A 12,500-nucleotide genomic window follows, 5' to 3' on the forward strand; every position below is an offset into this window, starting at 1 on the left:
TATGGTCTCCAGCATAATTTGTTGTCCCTACGGTTAAATATGGAAGTAATACTGTATATTAAGCCAAGTATAATCAGCATCTGGCTGTGATGTTTGTTTAAGTGTAATGAAAGGATGATTTCTTAATCTTATATTAAAAACAGTGCCAGAATCAGAGAGGACAGGCATGCCTTATGTTTAGTTTTCAGGCATTTAGCAGACACTCTTATCTAGGGCAACTTACACTGCATTCGTTCATACAGCTGGATATATACTGGAGCAGTGCAGGTTAAGTACCTTTGCTCAAGTGTACAACGGCAATGTCCTACCGGGGAATCGAACCTGCGACCTTTAGGTTACGAGACCAACTCCTTACCCGTTACACTACGCTGCCGCCCATTATGTGTGGTATGAGTTATGGCAAACAGCATATCAAACAAGTGGCCACCAGCGGGGCCCTCTGTGCATCTTCAGTCCATTTGTCTTCATCCTGAGGGCCCTGGGCAGGTGGAGCCAGCAGCTGTTCATCAGGCAGACAGAGGCTATGTGGGGGCGCGCTGAACTGGGGCGCGGAGTTACCTCAGGCCAAGGCCCAATCAAACGAAAGCGCTCGCGGTGATTTACGAGCCCGCCGCGCGCGTGGCGGGGGCCGGCGAGCCAGGCGATGGAGCGGCGACCGCGTCTCTCCTCGCTCTCCTTATTAATCTCTCTCACGCCGCCCCCCTCCCCACCCCCCCCCCCGCCACCCGCGTGTCCGTCTCCTGGCCAACGCGGAAACGAGCGCGGCTTGGGTTCGTGCGTTTTCATTGGTCCCAGCCGACGCAAGGCCCCTGCGTGCCGAGGTGGTCCCACGCCATCGCTGTGTCTTACTTACAGTGAATGACAGCATAGTCCTCGCTTACTCAGTGACCCAGTAAGCGAGAGAGGGGGGGAAGAGAGAGCGGGAAAGAGGAAGAGAGAGAGAGAGAGAGGGGGGGGGGAGAGAGAGAGAAGGAGAGAGACAGAGAGAGAGGTAGAGAGAGAGGGGGAGAGAGAGGTAGAGGGGGAGAGAGAGCCAGAGGGAGAGAGAGAGGGGGAGAGGAAGAGAAGGAGGGAGAGAGGTAGAGAGAGAGGGTGGGAGAGAGGTAGAGGGGGAGAGAGAGACAGAGAGGAGGAGAGGAAGAGAGAGAGAGAGAGAGAGCGAGAGAGAGATGCCATCTTTTATGATTGACACACGCTTTACACATGTGTGTCCAAAGCTGGAATAGACAGGATTGTAATGGTCAGGATGAGTGTTTGCTGCTTGTTTCAGTTAATCAGAACTGGCTGTTGTCCAGACAGTCAATTTAAAATGGCTTACTGTGCTCTTCCTCATAGTTAGATAAGTTTAAAAATAGTACCTTACTGAACAGTATATATTTATTTATAAATGTACAAGCATTTTAATTTCAAACCTGCTTTAGAATGGTCTTCCACTTGAATATTTGGTAATGTTATTCACATTGTTCACACATTGTGTATTTTACAAATGCACTATAAACGTAGCTTTCTGCAAATAATATCAGGATACGGCTTTGCTGGTTCTTCAGTAGCCGTACCACAAAATGTTTTTTTTTCTTTGTCTTTGCATATTTCAAGCAACAAAGAGCCTTGAAGTATCTGCTGTATGCTGTTAGCCTAAACGATTAAGTAGCGTTATATTAGAAGAATATCTGTATTCATATAATGCACTGACCAAAACATTAATGAAAAAAATAACAGGTCAAAAGTGCAACCGAAAGGAAAAACTTTAGTACAGAGCCCTTTTCCCGAGGCCCCTTCCCTTGTCGCGGCACGGGAGAGCGGACGCTAACGCTATCCGTAGCCTTGCGGAGCGGGAGAGCGGACGCTAACGCTATCCGTAGCCTTGCGGAGCGGGAGAGCGGACGCTAACGCTATCCGTAGCCTTGCGGAGCGGGAGAGCGGACGCTAACGCTATCCGTAGCCTTGCGGAGCGGGAGAGCGGACGCTAACGCTGTCCGTAGCCTTGCGGAGCGGGAGAGCGGACGCTAACGCTATCCGTAGCCTTGCGGAGCGGGAGAGCGGACGCTAACGCTATCCGTAGCCTTGCGGCACGGGAGAACGGACGCTAACGCTATCCGTAGCCCCGCGGCGTGGGAGAACGGACGCTAACGCTATCCGTAGCCCCGCGGCGTGGGAGAACGGACGCTAACGCTATCCGTAGCCCCGGGGGCTGACGGGGCGTTGCTTTGATCTGACAGCTCGGAGGAAATGGGAGAGCTGGCACCTCCGATGGGGGCGCAAGAAGGGGGGGGGGGGGGACAGGCTGTCTCAGTCCTGGGGTTCAGCTAGCTCCTCCGTCCCGCGGTCTCGGCGTCTCCCATGGCGATGCTGAGGGGCGGAGCGAAGGCTGCTAACTCGCAGAGCCAGTCACGAGGCAGATAAACTGGGCTGCCCCATCTCTCGGCTTTTCGCTCCCCCCACCCCCGACTCTCAAACGCATAGCCCCTCTGTTTGAACACCAGGCACCTTAACAAACCCAGGTACCACAAACAAGCAAGCAAGTGATCCGTCCCTCCCCACTCCCTCCCAACTGCGCATTGATGACAACGTCACCCCTGATTTCACGAAACGCATGCAGCGTCTCCTGAAGACGCGTTTCTCGTGTCCTCCATTACCGAAGGGCTATGCGCGAAAGCAGTCCTAGCCCTAGTCCCGTCGTCCGTTAGGAGCCAGGGGCGCGTGGTGGTGTGGGTACAGTATCAGCACACCATGGCCATGGTCTCCCCGGCTCTGGGCTCTACACGGCTGGGTGTTGATTTATGCTGAGTGACTGGCAGAAAGTATGGAAGTCTTTGTGAAGGGATGAGGTGGCGGCGGGTTGGGGGTGGGAATATTGCACAGGAGTGCTATAAAGGGGTTTTTTTTGCAGCGTTTCGTGGAGTAAGACGTGCCATTTCGGGCGGAGGAGACAGGATGTGGCTTTGAAGGGGCCCCGGGTCCATTTTCGGCTCCGGGTTTGAAGTGGAGAGGCGCACGCAGACCTGTGAAAGTAGCTGTGAATTACTTTCAGGCTGCGACAGCTGAGGCCGTGTGGACAGGAACACTGAAGAAATGGAACCCCTTGTAATTATTGGATTTCGGGATTACACCCCCCCTACCCCCCACCCCCCACCCACTTCCCACCATGACACTATTGGTCCACGCGCATTTCCCTGTTTTTTTGTCTCCTTCTTGTTCCCTCATTATAAACGGAGGCACTTTCACAGATTTATGCCTCGCACAGAAATCTCATTACTTTGTTGTGTGAGATTCTGAATCGTGACAAATGTGTGTCAGTCTCGGGGATGTTGGAGGCACTTGTTTTCTGCACTTGTTTTTTTTTACCCCTGAGGGTGTGTCATCTTCCTGTTTGTCTATTCTGGTCTATTCTGAATACCAAATGGACTTTTTGGCTACTTCCAGAGTACTTTTTTTTGTTGTTGTTTAAGTTCAAGCTTTCAGGCCCCGTTGTTGGAATTATATACACACTCCATCAATGTGTGATCACCAATGTGTTGATTAATCGTGGAACTGCACTTTTATTCTGGGGTGTCAGAACGGAAATGGCATGATGACTCACTCGTACCTGAACGCCAGCGTAGAAAAGCGTGTATGTTGGGGAGTAGCAATCCTTCCCCCCCCCTCCCTGGATGACCCGCCTGAGAGCCGTACTAGGGAGGCGTGCCATACAGGCCAAGTTAAACGAAGCACAGTTTCCCATTTTAAATTTGCATGAATAAGTAATGTCCGTGGAATGTGTAATGCAGGCTTTGAGTCATACCAACAGTTTTTCTGTGAATTCAGGTGAGTGTATACACACATTATACATTTACCATAAGACCGTATATACCTCTGGGCCTGGGTACATAAGCAGTGTTACCTGCAGGCGGGGTTTGTGTTTGCCTTTTGCTCTAATTAGTTCCAAAGCGAAGCAGAGTAGGTTTTGCTTTATTAAAATATGGGATGAATTCATGTGTGGGGCAGCACACACGAGCCCATCGGTACACGGCGGAGGCCGAATCAGTCGAGGGGCGTCCCCTGACCTCGTCCCACAGAGCCCTCCGGGGCTTTGAAAGGGCACGGCAGTGCGCGGAACGTTCCGGTGGCGGAAGATTCGATCGGACGCGAGGTGTCTGCACCCCAGCGGCCCGCCCGCGCACACGTCTCACCAGCCCTCCTGTCTCCCCCGCAGCTGATGACCAAACACCCGTCCAAGCGGCTGGGCTGCGGGCCGGAGGGCGAGCGGGACATCCGGGAGCACGCCTTCTTCCGCCGCATCGACTGGGAGCGGCTGGAGAACAGCGAGATCCAGCCGCCCTTCAAGCCCAAAGTGGTGAGTGCGCCCGAGAGGGGTCCTGGCCTGCTGTACCCGCCCCCAACACCACGCATACACACACACACACACACACACACACATATACACACACACACACACACATACATCACACACACACACACGCACACACACACACCACACATACACACACACACACATGCACACACACACACACATATACACACATATACACACACACATATACACATACACACACACACACACATATACATACACGCGCACGCACACACGCACACATATACACACATACACACACACACACACAGACAGACATACAGTACATGCACACACACATACACGCACACACACGCACATATACGCACGCACACACACACACAAACATATACACACACACACACACACACACACACACGAACGAAACTTCCCCATCCAGTTCACTGCGGTGACTGGTCCTCTCCAGCCGTTGATGCAGCAGGCTGTGCTGTAGGCTGGCTGGGAGAAGCTAACAGAGCCATCACTGCTCACGCGGAGTGAGCAAATTAAAGTGCACCTCTCGGGAGAACCATGTGGGAAGGTATTTAAAGGCAGGAAGGTTTTTTTTTTCATGAAACCTACAGTACGTTAGTAACCCAGGACTTTCTTGCAGTAAGTAACCCCCAGGCATTTGTTGGAGACTGCCTTTTAATTTCTGCCTTTGTTTGGTTTACACGTTTTTATATTTAAGGTGTTTTTTTTGTTTTTTTTACCCCAGAACACAATCAATCAATCAAGTTTATTTATAGAGCGTATTTCACAGCAACTGTCTCAATACGCTTCACAGACAATCCTGGCCTAAACTCCCACAGGAGCAAACACAGGACATTATGTGTTTACATATTTACACGTGCCCACTGTATTGGTGAATGGGCTGGTTTGTGGGACCAGTGAGCCCTTCACCAAGATCCCTCCAGCAGACACGTCTGTGTCTCCCTCTACATCTGCATCTGATCGCTCTGCACAGCCCACCTCTGTGTCTCCCTCTACGTCTGCATCTGATCGCTGTGCACAGCGCATACTCAGGTCTGCGGTGAATCTCAGGGGAATATTTCACAGCGGTATACCTGTGAAGTGAACACCCTGGACTATCTGGCCGCTCTCTCTCTCTCTCTCTCTCTTCGCTCTCCTCTCTCCTCTCTCTCTCCTCTCTCTCTCTCCTCTCTCTCTCTCTCTCTCTCTCTCCTCTCTCCCTTCCTCTTCCCTCTCTCTCTCTCTCTCTCTCTCTCTCTCTCTCTCTCTCTCTCGCTCTCTCTCTCTCTCTCTCTCTCTCTCTCTCTCTGATGTACAAACTGTTTCTGAAAGCAATCAAAGAGCGCCTCGCGCTCTCTTCCCCGAGGTAGTCTGGCGCGATCCTCCGGGCTCGATCGCAGGAAGTACCAGGGCCCCCGGAGCTGTCTGTCGCTACGGCGACGTCTGTGGCCAGCCGAGTGCCTGTCGCTCATCACGATTGTGATGATGCCGCTGTTTGCCGGAGTGCGTGCGCAAAGTCATTTTGTGAAACGCGACAGTAAAAACTCGAGGATTCGGTGGCCGTCCCTGGCAAACTCCCGAAGGTTCAGTTGTAATCGCTTTTACATTTTCTCAATAAATGCCTTTTTAATTTTACACTTAATTACTTAGGGGTAGTTAATTATGCGTGGGTTTTATGTTGTTTCACCTACTGCCGATGAATTCCTATTTGTCGCTATAATGAGCTTCTTACGCTAGCGACGAACATTCAGACCCTTCATCATAAGCTATGCTAATTTGCTTTGAAACGTGCTAATTGTAAAGTTCAACAGACTTAGGAAGAAGTAATTAACCGTAATTAATTACGTCTCCCTATTTGCAGAGTTAAGGGTGACAGTCGTAGGCGTCTGATGAGGACAAGGCGCACAACCACCTTTTGTCTTAATGCTAAATTAGCCTCGAGACTGCGGAGATGAGCGTAGATCGGTGTGTCAGCTGGGCGTGGGGGACACTAGTCCTTAATCACCGGTCTGTCCACACTGTGTGGTCCTCACAATCGGTCACTTCAGATACTCAGGGCCTTTTCGCCCATTACATTACATTACATTACAGTACAGTACAGTACAGTACAGTACAGGCATTTAGCAGACGCTCTTATCCAGAGTGACTTACACAACTTTTTACACAGCGTTTACATTGTAGCCAATTATACAGCTGGATATATACTGGAGCAATGCAGGTTAAGTACCTTAACTCAAGGGTACAACGGCAGTGTCCTACCGGGGAATCGAACCTGGGACCTTTAGATTACAAGACCAAGTCCTTAGCCATTATACTGCACTGCTGCCCAGTTGAAAGTCCATAGTTGAAAGGCTGAAGTGCAGTTGTTTAATGTCTTCGCTGCTTGTGTACAGTCTGGCCTGTGTTTGTGGTTTTTAAAAAAATATGTAGTAAAATTCCCATCCTCAGTCTACTGTGAATGCAGCTTGTCAAAGTAGCTGTAAGTTGAATAGCGAAATGTAAAAATATATATATATTTATTTTCCCTGGCAAAATTAATCAAATAAAATAATACTTTGATTGTAAAGCATAATGTGAAGCATATTTAATGTAAAGCATATTAGTAATATTTATAACTGATGTTTGAAGTGAAAATTAATACAGATAAGGATTGGCTTTCTAGTAAGGACAAACATGTCAATGTGCACTTCCAGCAGACCCGTTCAGAAGAAAGCTTCAGAAGATGTCAGGAAAACTGCAATGAAGCTCTGGATATAAATCTTTCGTGCAGCGGATTATATAATTAGAGATATTACCGAACATTGCAGAATGATTCCGTTTAATAAAGAATGATGAATATAGGTGCTATTTCCGCGGGCCGCCATTATTTGGATTAATATTTTACTTGCTCACTGATGGTGAAACTTCGGGCTGGGTTTTCATTAAAAAGAGTCTTTTTTTTTTCCTGTGGAACTTTGAAAATGTCCTTGTTTGTTAACTTCCACCCACTCTCTTTTTCTTTCTCTCTTTTCTTTGTTTGCTTCTGTGCTGGCAGAAAGCACAACAAACCGTAGCTCAGGCTTTTACTTGTGAAATCGGAAGACCTGCCATAGGAAAGAGTAGAGTGTTCTGTTCACTGTACGTTGCATCGTATGTAGTGCCAGAAACGCACACTGAGTGACTTTAGAGTTCTATGGTAAAATGGTAAATGGACTGCATTTATATAGCGCTTTTATCTAAAGCGCTTTACAATTGATGCCTCACATTCGCCAGAGCAGTTAGGGGTTAGGTGTCTTGCTCAGGGACACTTCGACACGCCCAGAGCGGGGATCGAACCGGCAACCCTCCGACTGCCAGACAACCGTTCTTACCTCCGCAGTGTAGTAACTCTTGTCGGTCTTGTAACCTAAAGGTCACAGGTTCGATTCCCCAGTAGGACACTGCCGTTGTACCCTTGAGCAAGATACTTGCCTGCATTGTACTGTATTGTATCCATTTATACATCCAGCTGTATAAATGGATACAGTGTAAGTCGCTCTGGATAAGAGCGTCTGCTAAATGCCTGTAATGTAATGCAATGTGGAGATTAGCACAATAAGGCAGTGAACAGTGTGTAATGTTATTTCTCCAGGTGATATTGTAGCGTTGTTTGATTCTGCGTTCTCACAGCGTTGATTATGGCCACCTTAGCGGTATTTCACCCTTAATGGCGGTCTCTAAACAGGAGGAGCCCAGGTGGCCTCGATAGGCGTTAAGGCGTCTCTGTTATGGAAGAAATACTCTGTGAAATGAAGGTACATACATTATAAATGTGTGGTTTTTTTTTTTTTTTTAATATATATGTGAGTCATCGCGTCGGGGATGAGGGGGGGTGTGGTGAAGTAGGTCACCTATAGTGTGTGTGTGTTCCTGGTTTCTGGTTCACTTAAATCATGCAGGTCTCCTTGGTTTCAAAGCACAAGGCAGGGTTAATGGGAGGGTTAAGGGCTTTGTGTGTGTGTGTGTGTGTGTGCGTGTGCATGTCGGTGTGTGTGCATGTCTGTGTGTGTCTGTGTGTGTGTGTGTGTGTGCGTATGTATGGATGTGTGCATGCGTGCATGTGTGTGTGCGCATATGTGTGTGTGTGTGTGTGTGTGCGCATGTGCGTGTGTATGTGTGTGTGTGTGTGTGCACATGAGTGTACAGCACACACTTTGTGTGCGTGTGTACAGCATATGTGCAGCTGGACCTGAGCAGTAATGAAGATAACCATTCTTTTTAGACTGGCCTGTGACTCACAGGAGGGTCTGTGGTGTTTAGGGTTCGTTACCCTGTCTCTTTCACTCTTAACAACAGTGCCCCCTTCCTCGCCTGCTCTGACCCAGCCCGGGCGATCTCGCCCCAAGACCCCAAGACCTCATTATGTCGCACCGGAACATCCTGGCAGCTGTGAAATCGAAATCAATATGTCGGCACAGGTTTATTGGCCGCTGAGTTGCCGTTGGAAACGAGGGTGCGACGACCTGGGTGTATTGGTGCAGGTTCTTTGCTTATAAGTTTATATCTCTTCGTTTGCCTACCGATGCTGGGGTCACATGTTCCCTCAAAGTGGGTCAGGCTGGAGTTGAGGTAATGAGCGGTCATTGTGAGGGTGTGTTCTGCTGTTTATCAGTGAGAAGTTAAGGGAATTAACTTTGGGAAATTCATAGCAGTGAGTCAGTTTTACCGAGCTGAGTCGCTGGTTACATGTGCCCTGTTATAGGGTATGGTGTGAAATACACATTTTCAGGGTTCGAAATGCTTATGAAATGGTCGGCACATATACTGTATGCAAGAATTCAAAGAATTTATAAGACATAAAAATAGGAAAGAAGTAATCCAAAGCAGAAATGACAACCAGACATTAATTTGATATTGGTTCGTTTTTATGTATAAAAAATGTAATAAGGGATATATGGCACTACTCAAAATGCAGATTTTGACACTCTTTTCAGGCAGTAGCATATGCTGTCATTTTTATCGCACCATTGAATTATTACTATTTGCTCTGCTCTCTATAACTATTAAGTCGTATAAATAGATGAAATATGAAATATGTCTAGTCATTTTATTGTATTGCGTATAATATAATCATTTTGTGACTGTGAAACGTACCTGTTAAACATTCATTCTTGAGCATGACATGCAATTTTGAGGAATATTAATGTGTTGCTTGCTGCCTTACCGGCAGCTGTTTTCTTAGAATGGCAATCTTGCGTTATTTTAATACACAAATGAAATATGTCATTTGCCCAATTCATTCAAGTAAAGTCTGTGATTTTCCCGGAATGAACTGGGGATTTGCATTGATCGGTAACCGTGGCAACCTAAGACAAACGCCACTGCTTTTTAACGCAAACCAATGGAAGTGCAGCTGGATCAGCCTGGCATTGAAGCTGACAAAAAAAAAACCTGGCGGAAACTCTGGAGGAATGAAAATGCCTGCCTTGTGCTAAGCATCCCCCGATCAGTATATAAAATGCGCCACCAGGACGAGTCAAGGTTATGAAGCTGGCAAGCAACTGAGTTCCACTGGAATGCACTGTGAGGAGATGAGCCTGCAGGAGGCACTTCCATACAGACCTGGAGGCCTTTCAAATTCACCAAACCCCACAGCTCATATTGTTTCCAGATTGTTTCATCTCAAGCCCAGAAGTACAAAACAATGATATAGGCCATGAAAAATTGAGTGGCAGAATTCTTTTCCTTTTCCTGGGGATTCTGTGGATTAAATTTTTAACGCATTGGCTCAACCTTCCCTCGCTGATTCCAGTTTGATTTCCTAGTTTGCTAGCTCTTTAGCCGCTAATACACCGGCTAGCAGTTTTTGTGTTGTGTTCGCAGAGCACATTCCCAGATCATTAGGAAGGTTAGGGTTAATGTTCCCGCCCTGTAAAAATTTTCCAGTTGTCTGGATGTCCTCTGTCGATATTTTTGCATCCTAAGGAACACTGCTGGAATGGCCATTAAAATGTTATTCAGTTCCATTATTCAAGGTTTTAAAAATGTAATTGTGGATGATCATTGGTATTAGTTTTTTCAATAATGTTAGTCAATGGAAAGAAATGTGCCATAAAATGATTTGCTTCTTAACATTCTTAAATGAGGTCTTTTCATGATTAAATGACAAGTTTGTATGCAGCTTGCCTGGAACATTTATCTGAAGCAAAACGTTATTATACTGTTAAATGTGTTCAAAGACAGCAAAGCATTCTCATCATAATATTAACTAACCAACTGACAGCCTAATTGCAATGTTCTGCAGCATTCTGGGAAAATTAGTTGGTATCAGATACAGTGAAATCACAGACATTGAGATTTACTGTAGCTTTCGCAGTATATAGCTTTCACGTGGTTTCATATTTCGCTGGTTATTCACATTATAATGCGTATTGAAGAAAGTATCTTGCTAAATTTGCACTTGCTAACAGTATCTTTAGATCAATATTTAGTCCATTATTTTCTGACTGCAGTGTTTAACATGCCGTTCGATACAGCTCACCTGCTGCTGTAATCCACCTCGGGTTTAACAGTGGTCTTGCTGTAGCCGTGATTCCCACTTTTAAAAATAAAACGCGGTCTGCTGCTGGTGACGAAAAGATGAAGATCAATGTTGCAAATTGCAAAGCCTTCTCTGAAGCTTCCTGCCAGTAACGTTAACCAGGCTAAATGCGCATGTACAGGGGACTGTAAATAATTGAGACGAACAGAAGAGTTGGTGTGGAATTAATTCTGAACGCCGCAGAAATGCCACTGTGAAGGAAGCGGCTCATGGAGAGAAATAGTATTTTCATGGTTCCTCTGTTTTCATCAGTTAATTGAAGGCAATTTCAAAAGTATCTCTTGAAAATAATGAACATATTCGTAATCTGAGTTTTACCATAATAGCATACCATTACCTTTTTTGGTATCCAGAATACTAACATTTACATGCACGTTATGCTGTTGCCATGAATAACTGACTTTTATTTACTTACATTACATTACAGCATTTAGCAGACCTCTATCAGACGATACACACTTTTTACATAGCACTAGAACTTTTTTATATAGCACATTTTAGAACATCTGCAAGCATAGGTGTATTTATTCTATTTTATTGTAGTCAGATTTTCTCGTGAATCGTTGAACTTTTTCTTTGTCTTGTGATTCCTGGAGCACGGAAGAAGTATCCCACAAGATCAGTCTGGCACATTGCAGGCCAGGTGCATGATGGGATCTCGTCAGCTTGCTGTCTGGTGATAGTACATAAACTGAAATATCACCGCAGTGGATGCTGTGACGTACATTTGGGAAAGGTGTGATATTGCCACTGTAGAGATTTCCTGCATTGGATTGTGGTTGATGGCAAAGATAGACTTCAGAGCTTCCAGAGTGTGCCATCCTGGGTGGCTTCTTACGGTGTTTCCAAAAAGTTTTGTTAGTGGTTGTGGAAAAGAGTGCGAGTATGTGCTGACGGTAGGGCTTGCTAATTTTTGCATTTCTGTGTGTGTGTGTGTGTGTGTGTGTTTGCGTGCGCGTGTGTGTGTGTGTGTGTGAGTGTGCGCACGTGTGTGAGTGCGTGTGTGTGTGTGCATGCCTTTGTATGTGTGCGTGTGTGTGTGCGCACGTGTGTGTGTGAATGCATGTGTGTGTGTGCGTGGGCGCGTGTGTGTGCGCACACGTGTGTGTGAATGCGTGTGTGTGAAACACACAGTGCTTTGTCACTTTTGCTTTTTTTTTTTTTGCTTTTTTTTTGCATGGAAAGGAAATGGACCGTCTTGACAGTTTGCCAGTGGCTGAGTGGAAGTGTCACCAGTTCCCATTTATGTCAAGAAAGTGCATTTCAGTCTCTGCCCACAGAACCAGTTTGAACATGCAGCAATAACTGCTCTCCAGAAGTGTAGGATGACAGGAGCTGTTTTCTCGCCCTCTTCCCCGCATAGCAGGCCATTTTCATTCAATTTGGAAAGAGATCAAGGGCTTTAAAAGCAACATTAAAATGTTGCAAAATGAGAGCAAAACATCGCTGTCTGTCTGCATTGTGTGGAAGGCAAGGCAAGTGTGACCGAGATGCGTAGGATGTATAATGAAAAAAGACAATGGCGGTGAAATGTTAGAAGAGATCGCAAATAAATGTCATGTTAGGTAAATGTCATCTTGATTTATTAGGGAGCAATATAGGCTCCTGAAATTGCTC

The 12,500-nt window shown here is 46.5% G+C and overlaps 1 protein-coding gene across 4 annotated transcripts in view; it reads left to right on the forward strand.

Annotated features, from left to right (window-relative positions):
- LOC135249032 (protein kinase C alpha type) overlaps positions 1–12,500 on the forward strand; it is a 225,439-nt gene that overhangs the window by 201,750 nt on the left and 11,189 nt on the right. For all 4 annotated transcript variants that reach the window (XM_064324267.1, XM_064324263.1, XM_064324264.1 and 1 more), the window contains one exon: positions 4,193–4,333. In XM_064324267.1, the coding sequence (XP_064180337.1) occupies positions 4,193–4,333 (141 nt within the window). The remainder of the gene's footprint in view (positions 1–4,192; positions 4,334–12,500) is intronic.

The sequence above is a fragment of the Anguilla rostrata genome, chromosome 2 (genome assembly GCF_018555375.3).
Source record: "Anguilla rostrata isolate EN2019 chromosome 2, ASM1855537v3, whole genome shotgun sequence".
Taxonomy (NCBI): domain Eukaryota; kingdom Metazoa; phylum Chordata; class Actinopteri; order Anguilliformes; family Anguillidae; genus Anguilla; species Anguilla rostrata.